Source organism: Moschus berezovskii, chromosome 23 (assembly GCF_049115385.1).
Source record: "Moschus berezovskii isolate FMDL1 chromosome 23, NW_MosBer_1.0, whole genome shotgun sequence".
In the NCBI taxonomy this organism is placed as follows: domain Eukaryota; kingdom Metazoa; phylum Chordata; class Mammalia; order Artiodactyla; family Moschidae; genus Moschus; species Moschus berezovskii.
Window position 1 is genome coordinate 39281474 of NC_142482.1, and position 13631 is coordinate 39295104.

The following is a 13631-nucleotide window of genomic DNA, read 5'->3' on the forward strand; positions in this document are numbered from 1 at the left end:
AGTCAGCTCCTGGTCTTGTTTTTGCTAACTGTATACAGCTTCTCCATCTTTGGTTGCAAAGAATATAATCAATCTGATTTCGGTGTTGACCATCTGGTGATGTCCATGTGTAGAGTCTTCTCTTGTGTTGTTGGAAGAGGGTGTTTGCTATGACCAGTGCGTTCTCTTGACAAAACTCTATTAGCCTTTGCCCTGCTTCATTCCGTGCTCCAAGGCCAAATTTGCCAGTTACTCCAGGTGTTTCTTGACTTCCTACTTCCTACTTCATTCCAGTCCCCTATAATGAAAAGGACATCTTTTTTGGGTGTTAGTTCTAAAAGGTCTTGTAGGTCTTCATAGAACCGATTAACTTCGGCTTCTTCAGCATTACTGGTTGGGGCATAGGCCTGGATTACTGTAATACTGAATGGTTTGCCTTGGAAACGAACAGAAATCATCCTGTCATTTTTAAGATTGCATCCAAGTACTGCATTTCGGACCCTTTTGTTGACCATGATGGCTACTCCATTTCTTCTAAGGGATTCCTGCCCACAGTAGTAGATATAATGGTCATCCGAGTTAAATTCACCCATTCCAGTCCATTTTAATTCAGACGCGACGCGAGAGACGCCGCCCGGGCGCAACGAACGACGCAAAGAGGTGCGGCCGTGAGGAGCTACCCCACGCCTGAGGCCAGGGCCGGAGGCCGAGAGGAGCTACCCCACGTCCAACAGGCGGTGGCTGCGCGGGCGCAGGAGGGCCGAGAGGAGCTACTCCGCGTTCAAGGTCAGGAGGGGCGGCCTTGAGGAGATACCCCTCACCCAAGGTAAGGTACAGCGGCTGCACTTTGCTGGAGCGGCTGTGAAGAGATTTTCCACGACCAAGGTAAGAGAAACCCAAATAAGACGGTAGGTATTGCTAGGGGGCACCAGAGGGCAGACAAACTGAAATCATAATCACGGGAAACTAGCCGATCTGATCACATGGACCACAGCCGAATGTGGTCCACTGGAGAAGGGAATGGCAAACCACTTCAGTATACTTGCCTTGAGAACCCCATGAACAGTAACAAAGGGCAAAATGATAGGATACTGAATGAGGAATTCCCCAGGTCAGTAGGTGCCCAGTATGCTACTGGAGCTCAGTATTTATTTTACTGAAACTGAACTTGAAATTAACAACAATAAGCAAAGCAAAACATAGTAAATGTATTGTAGAAGATCTAGATTAAAAAGTCAGAGGTATAAAAATGAATGGTTTATCCTTTTCCAAGTTTTCCCACCTTGAGGATTTTTTAAAATTGAAGTATAGTTAATTTACAATGTTGTGTCAGTTTCAAGTGTACAGCAAGTTGATTCAGTAATATATATATATATAACATATATATTATACATATTCTTTTTCAGATTCTTTTCCATTATAGATTGTATTTTATTATTATTATAGATATTGAATATAGTTCCCTGTGTTATACAGGAGGTCCTTTGTTGTTTACTTTTTATATATATGGTACAACAGAATAGGAAAAACAAGAGATCTCTTCAAGAAAATTAGAGATTCCAAGGGAACATTTCATGCAAAGGTGGGCTCGATAAAGGACAGAAATGGTATGGACCTAAGGGAAGCAGAAGATATTAAGAAGAGGTGGCAAGAATACACAGAAGAACTGTACAAAAAAGATCTTCACAACCAAGATAGTCACGATAACGTGATCACTGACCTAGAGCCAGACATCTTGGAATGTGAAGTCAAGTGGGCCTTAGAAAGCATCACTACGAACAAAGCTAGTGGTGGTGATGGAATTCCAGTTGAGCTATTTCAAACCTTGAAAGATGATGCTGTGAAAGTGCTGTGCTCATTATGCCAGCAAATCTGGAAAACTCAGCAGTGGCCACAGGACTGGAAAAGGTCAGTCTTCATTCCAATCCCAAAGAAAGGGAATGCCAAAGAATGCTCAAACTACCGCACAATTGCACTCATCTCACATGCTAGTAAAGTCATGCTCAAAATTCTCCAAGCCAGGCTTCAGCAATATGTGAACCGTGAGCTCCCAGATGTTCACGCAGGTTTTAGAAAAGGCAGAGGCACCAGAGATCAAATTGCCAACACCCGCTGGATCATGGAGAAAGCAAGAGAGTTCCAGAAGAGCATCTATTTCTGCTTCATTGACTATGCCAAAGCCTTTGACTGTGTGGATCACAATAAACTGTGGAAAATTCTTAAAGAGATGGGCATACCAGACCACCTGACCTGCCTCTTGAGAAACCTGTATGCAGGTCAGGAAGCAACAGTCAGAACTGGACATGGAAAAACAGACTGGTTCCAAATAGGAAAAGGAGTGCGTCAAGGCTGTATATTGTCACCTTGCTTATTTAACTTATATGCAGAGTACATCATGAGGAACACTGGGCTGGAAGAAGCACAAGCTGGAATCAAGATTGCTGGAAGAAATATCAATAATCTCAGATATGCAGATGACACTACCCTTATGGCAGAAAGTGAAGAGGAACTCAAAAGTCTCTTGATGAAAGTGAAAGAGGAGAGTGAAAAGGTTGGCTTGAAGCTCAACATTCAGAATACGAAGATCATGGCATCTGGTCCCATCACTTCATGGGAAATAGATGGAAAAACAGTGGGAACAGTGTCAGACTTTATTTTTTTGGGCTCCAAAATCACTGCAGATGCTGATTGAAGCCATGAAATTAAAAGACTCTTACTCCTTGGAAGGAAAGCTATGACCAACCTTGATAGTATATTAAAAAGCAGAGACATTACTTTGCCAACAAAGGTCTGTCTAGTCAAGGCTATTGTTTTTCCCGTGGTCATGTATGGATGTGAGAGTTGGACTGTGAAGAAAGCTGATCACCGAAGAATTGATGCTTTTGAACTGTGGTGTTGGAGAAGACTCTTGAGAGTCCCTTGTACCACAGGGAGATGGAACCAGTCCATTCTAAGGGAGATCAGTCCTGGGTGTTCATTGGAAGGACTGATGCTAAAGCTGAAACTGCAATACTTTGGCCACCTCATGCGATGAGTTGACTCACTGGAAAAGACTCTGATGCTGGGAAAGGTTGGGGGCGGGAGGAGAAGGGGACGACAGAGAATGAGATGGCTGGATGGCATCACCGACTCTGTGGACATGAGTTTGAGTGAACTTTGGGAGTTGGTGATGGACAGGGAGACCTGGCGTGCTGTGATTCATGGGGTCGTGGAGAGTCGGACACAACTGAGCGACTGAACTGAACTGAAGTGTGCATATATTAATCTGAAATTTCTAATACGTCTTCCTCCCCCGACTGTCTTTTTGCTAACCATAAGTCTGTGAGTCTATTTCTGTTTGGTAAATGAGTTCATTTGTGTCCTTTTTTAGGTTCTATATATTTAGAATTGGCTAGTATGAAGAATTTCAGCAGGCTTGGGCAATAGGGTGGTCTTCAGTTGTCTGGCACCTGACTTTTGGCGATGGTGGTTTAGTCTCTCTGTTGTGTCCAGCTTTTGTAACCCCATGCACTGCAGCCCACCAATCTCCTCTCTCCATGGAATATCCCAGGCAAGAATACTGAAGTGGCTTGTTATTTCCTTCTCCAGGGGATCTTCCCAATCCAGGGATCAAGCCTGGGTCTCCTGCATTGCAGGTAGATATTTTACCAACTGTGCTACCAGGGAAGCCCCAAACCAGGGAATCTTCCCAATCCAGGGATCAAACCTGGGTCTCCAGCTTTGGCAGGCAAATTCTTTACCACTGAGCCACCTGGGAAGCCATATAAGTGCCATCATATGATATTTGTGTTTTTCTGTCTAACTAACTTCACTGAATATGATAATCTCTAGATCCATCCATGTTGCTGCAAATGGCATTATTTCATTATTTTTTTTTATGGCTGAGCAATAGTCCATTGTATATATATACCACATCTTCTTTATCCATTTATCTGTCAGTGGATATCTTCCATTTCATTTATGGAAGTGTTCTTCTATGTCTTGGCTATTGTAAATAGTGCTGCTATGAACATTGGGGTTCATGTATCATTTTGAATCAGAGTTTTCTTTGGATATATGCCCAAGAGTGGGATTGCAGGATCATATGGTGACTCTTTTCAGTTTTTTAAGGAACCTCCATACTGTTTTCCATTATGGCCATACCAATTTACATTCCCACCAACAGTGTAGAAGGGTTCTCTTTTCTCCTTCATTTATTATTTGTAGACTTTTCCAAAATATATTTATTTTTTTAGCTGCGTTGGGTCTTAGTTGACATGGAATCTTCATTTCATCATGTGGAATCTTTTCTTGTGGCACCTGGGCTTAGTTGCTCTGCGATATGTGGCATCTTAGTTCACCAACCAGGAATTCAACCTGCATCCCCTGCATTGGCAGGCAGATTCTTAACCACTGGACCACCAGGGAAGTCTGCACCCTGGAATTTTCTGCACCCCAGGGTAATGCACCATAATAATATAGGGACTGGAAGGTAAAGGGTGGGTGGCTGTAGAAGGGGAACTAGAAAGGTATAACTAGCTGATGCTTTGACCACAGGCCAAAAAAAAAAACATATGGAAGTTGAAAATTGGGAAGATGATTCCCACCCGTTAAGACACCCCACTCCTGCACAACACTCTTTAGAAGCCTTCATATACTTCCAAGAGTATGCACAGACTCCATTTAAAGATCATTGTGCTTGGCCAGCAGTGCAAAAGTGCTTAATCCCATCCACTGCCTGGACCTCTACTTGGGTCAAACCTGCTGGGCGAGCTGGGGTTTTGTCGGGTTAAAATGTGTTTCGTTCATGTAAGTAGATCCCATGATGAAAGCTGAGTCATGATGCTTCTTAACCCTACATACACACTCCAGTTGCTGGGAATAATGAGATATTCACAGCGTAACTATGTGAATTAACCACAAGCTGAGTTACTCACTGCGGTGCTCTCCCTTTTCATTTCCCTCTATCCTGAAGTGCCTATTGATGTTTATCTTTGGAAATCAAAATTTTTAGTCACAAGTTATGCCTGCTGGGTAATATTTTTACAGCTTTATTAAGATATAATTTATATCACATATAGTTCATCTGTTTAAAATAGATATATTAATGTGGTTTGCAAAGTCAAGTGGGCCTTAGGAAGCATCACTATGAATAAAGCTAGTGGAGGTGATGGAATTCCAGTTGAGCTATTGCAAATCCTAAAATGATGCTGTTAAAGTGCTGCACTCAATATGACAGCAAATTTGGAAAACTCAGTGGTGGTCACAGGACTGGAAAAGGTCAGTTCTCATTTCAATCCCGAAGAAAGGCAATAACAAAGAATATTCAAACTACTGCACAATTGTACTCATCTCACACACCAGCAAAGTAAAGCTCAAAATTCTCCAAGCCAGGCTTCAACAGTATATGAATGTAAACTTCCAGTTGTTCAAGCTGGGTTTAGAAAAGGCAGAGGAACCAGAGATCAAATTGCCAACATCTGTTGAATCATCAAAAAAGCAAGAGAGTTCCAGAAAAATATCTACTTCTGCTTTATTGATTATGCCAAAGTCTTTGACTGTGTGGATCACCACAAACTGTGGAAAATTCTTAAAGAGATGGGACTAGCAAACCACCTTACCTACCTCCTGAGAAATCTGTATGCAAGTCAAGAAGTGACAGTTAGAACCGGACATGGAACAACTGACTGGTTCCAAATTGGGAAAGGAGTACGTCAAGGCTAGATATTGTCACCCTGCTTATTTAACATATGCAGAGTACATCATGAGAAATGCTGGGCTGGAGGAAGCACAGGCTGGATCAAGGTTGCCGGGAGAAATATCAATAACCTCAGATATGCAGATGACACCACCCTTATGGCAGAAAGCAAAGAAGAACTAGAGAGCCTCTTGATGAAAGTGAAAGAGGAGAGTGAAAAAGTTGGCTTAACGCTCAACATTTAGAAAACTAAGATCATGGCATCTGATGCCATCACTTCATGGCAAATAGATGGGGAAACAATGGAAACAGTGACAGACTTTATTTTCTTAGGCTCCAAAATCACTGCAGATGGTGACTGCAGCCATAAAATTAAAAGACGCTCGTTCCTTGGAAGAAAGGCTATGACCAACCTAGACAGCATATTAAAAAGCAGAAACATTACTTTGCCAACAAAGGTCCATCTAGTCAAAGCTATGGTTTTTCCCTTTGTCATGTATAAATGTGAGAGTTGGACTATAAAAAAAGTTGAGTGCCGAAGAATTGATACTTTTGAACTGTGGTGTTGGAGAAGACTCTTGAGAGTCCCTTGGACTGCAAGGAGATCCAACCAGTCCATCATAAAGGAAACTAGTACTGAATATTCATTGAAAGGACTGATGCTGAAGCTGAAACTCCAATACTTTGTCCACCTGATGTGAAGAACTGACTCATTTGAAAAGACCCTGATGCTGGGAAAGATTGAAGGTGGGAGGAGAAGGGGACGACAAAGGATGAGATGGTTGGCTGGCATCACCAACACAATGGACATGAGTTTGAGTGAACTCCGCGGGAGTTGGTGATGGACAGGGAGGCCTGGCGTGCTGCAGTTCATGGGTTCGCAAAGAGTCAGAGACGACTGAGCAACTGAACTGAACTGAACTGAATTGAATGGGGTTTAGTGTATTTGCAGTCGTTAATAAGCCCTTTTGAATTGCAGACTAAATTCTTTCTTCCCTCTTGTTCTTTTACTCCCTCTGGTCTATCTCTTCCTTTTTGCTCTGTTTTGAACTTTGCTACTCATGTGTTAGTCCTCCTGAATCAATCCTCTAAGTGTCTTCTGTTTTCTGGGTGATTTTCATCTCTGATTTGTTGTATCTAATTGAGCTACTTTTCCCACTTTATTTTCCAGATAATTAATTTTATTCTCAGCCAACTTCCTTAAATTTGTCTATTACAATTTAAATGTGAAAATGCATGTTTTGCAATTTTTAATTATTTAAATGGACTACCTTCAAATAATTCCCCAATCTCATTTATTTTCACATTTTTCACATTATACTTTCCACAGTTCACACCAGTGGGAGGCAACTTTCTAGGGGGCTCAACTCAGCTTCTCCTTCTGGTTGCTGGGTCCCTTTAGGTAAGAGGATGGTGGTGGTGGTGGTGGTGGGCCTGCGTATGGCTCATCATGGCCTCGTTGATTAGGATCAACTCTCTGGTTTTCTGACACTTGAGAAACCCGGTGAATGGTGGAAGGCAGAGCAGTTCCCACTGCTGTGAGTTGGGGTGAACCCACCAACAACCTGCTAGCTCTTTCCTGAGGGTTCTGTCCCAGGTGGAAGCCCTGTCGCTGCCTCATGGATTCAGAGCCACTAGCCTTTTCCAACACAGCTCTTCTCTGTCTTCCAAGACCTGTAGGATCGGGTAGTCGTCTATTCTAGACCTTGAAAGGGGTATGTGCAGCCCCTGTGGAAGGGGAATTCATGAGAATCTCGGCTTTACCCCAGGTATTCCTGCCATGAGCCTCTTGGTAAAGTCCGGAAGTCTTTCCCTCAATAAAAACAGGAAGCACTTTCTCTCTGCTTCCAAAGGCAGCACTCTCAGAGTGAAAGTAGCACCTTTACTCTGACAAGTAACCTAAGTCAGGAGCAAATGTAAATGGCCTGGATACTGCGACTTTGAGTGACGCCGCCCTGCCCACAGGAAACCACTACCTGTCATGCTCTGGGTTCTGCATGTGCTGTAATGTAATCTCTATGAACTGCAGGCCTAATTCCATGAGCCTGTAGGATCCTGGTAGCTGCCCTCCTTTCTCACCTCTTCCAATTCAGTTCTGTCAGTCTGGGAGAGTCTTGCGGACATACGGTTCCTACTTCAGGCAAAAAGGATTAGAAAAAGGGGACAGATATGAATGAGGTGTCCAAATTTTACCATGGAGATTCTGAATGCCAAGTGGATTCCAGCATGTGGTTCTCTCATACAACCAGGAGATTCAACTCAGTGCAGCAGATACCCACTCATGTGCACATACAAGTTCTCTCTGTGATTTAATTTCATGTGTTTATTTCTTAGCTTAAAGACGAACAGAGTCTCTTTCCAACATCTGGTAAAAGCAAGAGAGAAAGAGGAAGTGTCTTCCCCAAACCTAGCAGAGATCCAAATGAAGCTGGGAGGGGGCTCCTGGGGACAAATGAAAGGACACTCAGATCTCTGGTCCCCCAGGCTGGCTTTCTCTCTGAGGAATGTGGCTCTGTGGCTTCAGCAGCTGCTCAGAACCCACTGTGACTTTCTCTCATCTCCATGGTTACTGAGGATATGGGTCTGTTCCAGGACCTAGGCCTGTGATGGGCTCCGTGACTCCCTCCAGGGCCCCGGCCGAGGTTGGGGCCATGGGGGTGGTAGACAGCTGTGTCAAGGACATTTCTCAGGGACAGGGAGTTTCTCTAGAAAAAGAAGGTAGAATCCTTTCAGAATTGGGTCCCCCACCCCCAACAAGCCTTCACCAGGGACTCTTGCTGGAATCTTCTCTCCCTTTAAACCATCGCCCTCACATGGTAGTTCTTTCACCAGTCTTTACTTCTTCTTTTGCCCTCCTTTCCCCGCAAGTCAATAGTTTCCTCTGCACATTGATTGGTTCCTCTGTTTCTAACTTGCTGTTTCTCTTTAGAACCTTTCTCCTGATCTTTCTTTCCTCCCTGCTGCTGCTGCTGCTGAGTCACTTCAGTCGTGTCCGACTCTGTGTGACCCCACAGACGGAAGCCCACCAGGCTCCCCCGTCCCTGGGATTCTCCAGGCAAGAACACTGGAGTGGGTTGCCATTTCCTTCTCCAATGTGTGAAAGTGAAAAGTGAAAGTGAAGTCGCTCAGTCGTGTCCGACCCTTAGCGACCCCAAGGACTGCAGCCTACCAGGCTCCTCCATCCATGGGATTTTCTAGGCAATAGTACTGGAGTGGCTTGCCATTGTCTTTCCTCCCTACTCACCCCTAACTTGATGGTCCTACGATTCACACTTCATTTCCTTATGTTCCTGCTACTCCTTCCCCCCAGGCACTTTCCTACATATTAGGCACTCACCACGCAGAAGAAGAGCCCAGCAAAGAATCCCACGACCACTACAACTGAGACCAGAGTGATGAGGAAGATTTCCCATGGCTTCAGGGACCCACTGGGCTTCACTTCCTCCACTGGAGTCCCAGCACTTGTGCTACTTTTGTTAGAAGTTGTGTGTGTTCCAGTTGGAAAAGATGTATCAGAGCCTCCTATGGTTGCACTGGATCCAGTTTTGGAGGTCGTGCTGGTCCCACTGGAGGCTGTGCTGGATCCAGTATCAGAGGTTGCGCTGGCCCCTCCAGAGGTCACACTGGATCCAGTACTGGAGGTTGTGCTGGCCCCTCCAGAAGTCATGTTGGATCCAGTGTCAGAGATTGTGCTGGACCCTCCAGAGGTCACATTGAATCCAGTACTGGAGGTTGTGCTGGACCCTCCAAAAGTTATGTTGGATCCAGTACTGGAGGTTGTGCTGGCCCCTCCAGAGGTCATGCTGGATCCAGTGTCAGAGGTTGTGCTGGCCCCTCCAGAGGTCACATTAGATCCAGTACTGGAGGTTGTGCTGGACCCTCCAAAAGTTATGTTGGATCCAGTACTGGAGGTTGTGCTGGCCTTTCCAGAGGTCACGCTGGATTCAGTACTGGGGGTTGTGCTGGATCCACTAGAGGCCCCTTGGGATCCAGCATTAGTGGCTGTGCTAGGACTACCACGGGTCGTGTTGGATGCAGTGTTCGAGGCTATACTAGTTTCACTGGAGGTTTCATTGGATCCAGCGGTGGCTGAAGTGGGTTCACTGGAAGGTGGGCTGGATTCATTGTTGGCAGCTGGGCTGGTATCACTGGAGGTTATGCCTAACGATAATTATAAATGATGACATATATTGAGCATATATGCTTCCTGTTCAATGTCTGGTTAAATTTATCACCTGGATAATTCTATTTAATGTTTCACTACAGCCCAATGAAATAGATATTATTATTATCAACAGCTAAGATGAAAAAAATTGAGGCTTAGAAATGTTGACACTTGCCCAAGTTTATACAGCTAGTAAGTAGTAGAACAGGAATTTGAACCCAGGCTCTTGAAACTGCATTTTTAACCACCAAGCTAAGTCATCCTCCACATCCACCTCTAATACCAGGGTTCCGTTCCGTTCTGTTCAATCTCTCAGTCGTGTCCGACTCTTTGCGACCCCGTGGGCTGTAGCCTACCAGGTTTCTCCGTCCATGGGATTCTCCAGGCAAGAATACTGGAGTGGGTTACCATTTCCTTCTCCAGGGGATCTTCCCGACCCAGGGATCGAACCCGGGTCCCCCACATTGGAGGCAGATGCTTTATCCTCTGAGCCACCAGGGAAGCCCAGGGTTACATGACCTAATTACCTAATTTCACTGAGAATGAGCTTATTCCATCAACTGCTGTACAATATTTAACACAGATAAAAAGTATTATAAAGGAATTGTAGAACCCAGGTGAAATGTATATATTGGCTAATTCATTTTTAAATTGGTATAGGTTCTTTCTTGAAAAATATTTCTGAGTGTTATTCAGAAACCATCTATATCAGAATTATCTGGGAAGCTTGTTAAAAATAAAGATTTCTAGGCAAACCACTCCAGACTAAATGAATCAAAATCTGAGATGGGACTAGGTATCTAGGTGATTATATATGTATTTAAGTTCCAGGAGCTCCTGATCACAAGGCAAAGATTGGAAAAGAACAAGATATATGTATCTGAAATATGAAAGATCTCCCAGAATTAAGGTCTGCAAATCAAAATCTACAGGTACAGGGAAGCATTTCCACCTTCCTGAAGTCTCAGGTGGAGTTAAGTTTGTGCCTGTTTTTTGCCTCTCACTACCTTGAAGGACAAAGATACTCAGGCTCCCCACATAAAATTTATCTCATTTCTGGTTCATTTTACTACTAACTTGGACCTGAGTGCCTATCACCTCACCCCACACAGGTGTATTTTTCCCTCAGGCTTATTTGAACTAACATAGGATTAGAAAGAAAGAAAGAAAGCTCTAAGTTGTGTCTGACTCTTGGGATCCCATGAACTGTAGCCTGCTGGGCTCCTCTGTCCATGGGATTCTCCAGCAAGCATACTGGAGTGGGTTGCCATTTCCTTCTCCAGGGGAACTTCCCAACCCAGGAACTGAACCCAGGTCTCCTGCATTGCAGGTACTGAGCTATATAATATGTGATTAGAATTTAGCTCTATTTGGGGAAAGCTCCACTCCCCGCTGAAGTCTGCAATGGAGTACAAATTGGAGTTAAGATCAGAATCATGAGTAAAACTAAATAAGAAACTGAGATGAGGACTTCCTTGTGGTCCAGTGGTTGAGAGTATGCCTGCCAATGCAGGGGCACAGGTTCGATCCCTGGTCTGGAAAGATTCCAGGTGCCACAGGGCAACTAAGCCCACTTACCACAACTAAGCCCATCTACCACAACTACTGAAGCCTGCGTACTCCAGAGCCCTCAAGCCACAACAAGAGAAGCTACCACAGTGAGAAGCCTGAGTGCAGCAACTAGAGAGTAGCCCTCGCTTGCTGTAACTAGAGAAAGCCCGCTCACAGCAAGGAAGACCCAGCACAGCCAAAAACATATACATACATAAGGTGTAATTTTAAAAAAGAAACTGATATAAACAAGAGTAGGGGTGATATGTAAAAGAGGAAATGGATTTGATCTGAGACGTTTTGAAGAACAGAATAGATGCATCAAAATTCTATGAGGGCTCATTTTGATTCAAAATGATGAATTCTCAGGGAATTCCCTGGTGTCTGCTGCTGCTGCTGCTAAGTTGCTTCAGTCATGTCCGACTCTGTGCGACCCCATAGACGGCAGCCCACCAGGCTCCCCCGTCCCTGGGATTCTCCAGGCAAGAACACTGGAGTGGGTTGCCATTTCCTTCTCCAATGTGTGAAAGTGAAAAGTGAAAGTGAAGTCACTCAGTCGTGTTGGACTCTTCGCGACCCCATGGACTGTAACCTACCAGGCTCCTCTGTCCATGGGATTTTCCAGGCAAGAGTACTGGAGTGGGTTGCCATTGCCTTCTCCTCCCTGGTGTCTAGTGGTTAGGATTCGGCACTTTCACTGCCAAATGGCTCGGGTTCATTCCCTGTTTGGGGAACTGAGAACCTGCAAACCATGTGGCACAGCCAAAATAAAAATTAAAGGATTCTCTAAGAAGTCATGCTTCCTAGTTGCACAGTAGAAGATGGCCCAAGTAGTGTTTAATAGAGTGTCAAAAGTATGGAACAGAGTGGGAGTTAGTTTTGACTCTTAAATCCTTCTCTCCTTGGTCTGTGGCTGACTTAGGCTGATTGGGGAATCAGGGTTAAGGACAGGAGAAAAGTTAAGTCTATAGAATATAGAAGAGGGATATTTTTAAATAAGTCAATTCTTCTTGTTATTAATATTTAGCCCTCTAGCCATATCTCATGGATTATTGCCATTTTATAGATGCATAAACTGAGGCACAGAGCAGCAAACTAACCTAAAGTGTGTAGGTAACAGATGGAGCCATGATTCAAACACTGACAACTGGACACCAAAGTCCACAGTTCTAAGCACTGTGCTTGACTGCCTCCTGGGTGATACTTTACTAGACTGAAGTGATTGGAGTGAAATGACCCTCAGTCTATGGAGGAAAACCAGAGCTGTTCCTAGTGGTGATCATCATCTCCCACAATCTCTCAAAAGTTCACAGACCACCCACCTTTAAAGAAAAGCACTCACCATGTTGTAATAGTAGGAGATGCAACAGCAAGCAATACTTAAGACAAAAGTTTCTTTTCTGCATTTTGATCTTCCTCTTCGTGGCTGGTAAACAAGGTGCTTGGATCCCAGATGTGGCCAAGACCTAGAAAACAAAGAACAGTATCTTGAGAAAGGAAGAGTTCAAGGTGCAGAGATAAAGGCTGGAGCTTCCAAGAGCTTAGGTTTTCTAAGTATATGCTCTTGGAAAGAATCTTGAGCTTGAGTGGCGGGAGATGAGATGCCTGGGCTACTTAAGCTTGCTTCACACGATGCTGTTGCCTCTTTCTTTATCATGGATAAGCTGCAGGGGCCTTTATAGCTTCATATAGGTTGGGGAGGAGTTGGGAAATAGACCTGTTTTTCAACCAACTATGAGCAAGTAACAAAACAATACTGAGTCTGGGAAGGAATAGACGGGGGGTCAAGAGGAAGGTGAGAAAGGAGAATGATATAATCACACTAGGCAGGGCATTGGGCTGGGTTTGAGCAGGAAGTAGGATTGGATAAGGAGATCAAGACTGTCAGAGTGGAAGGGACCCACCCTTGAGGCAAAAATGGGGTCAGAAACCTGTGCCAGTTCACGACTTTGTTTCCTAGTCACGAAGTGCTGTGTGTTTGCTTTTAGCATGAAAGAAACCCTAACAGACTGAGCAAAGAGGGCAGGACCCCACATCTCCAAATCAAAAAAAGATGAGACTTCAAAGAGGGTAGTAACCAGGGATCTGGGCTCCTGGGACACAGGCAGAAGACAGATGGTACGCTGCTGAGTATGCAGTAGGCACTCAACAATGCACAGTGACTGAATAGGGAAAGAGAGACCCATGGGCAATGGAGTTATCTTTGGGGTCTCTGAGGCATGGGGGGTGAGGGTAGGAGAGAGTGTTGAATATGCAGGA

General features: G+C 44.4%; 1 protein-coding gene across 1 annotated transcript; it reads right to left on the reverse strand.

The window, feature by feature from the left end:
* Positions 1-8187: 8187 nt before the first annotated feature.
* On the reverse strand, positions 8188-12956 carry MUC21 (mucin 21, cell surface associated). The gene is made up of 3 exons (XM_055406419.2): positions 12715-12956; positions 8994-9817; positions 8188-8361 (listed from the first exon to the last, which is right to left on the reverse strand). Exons 1-3 carry the CDS (start codon positions 12776-12778, stop codon positions 8188-8190), a joined length of 1062 nt encoding a protein of 353 aa, XP_055262394.2. The 5' UTR covers positions 12779-12956.
* Between the last annotated feature and the right edge of the window lie 675 nt (positions 12957-13631).

Coding starts and splice junctions, on each gene's coding strand:
- MUC21 (XM_055406419.2), bottom strand. CDS start 12,778: ATGCAGAAAAGAAACTTTTGTCTTAAGTATTGCTTGCTGTTGCATCTC. Junction 9,818..12,714: donor TCTCCTACTATTACAACATG/GTGAGTGCTTTT, acceptor AATTATCGTTAG/GCATAACCTCCAGTGATACC. Junction 8,362..8,993: donor CTGGGCTCTTCTTCTGCGTG/GTGAGTGCCTAA, acceptor TTCTTTTTCTAG/AGAAACTCCCTGTCCCTGAG.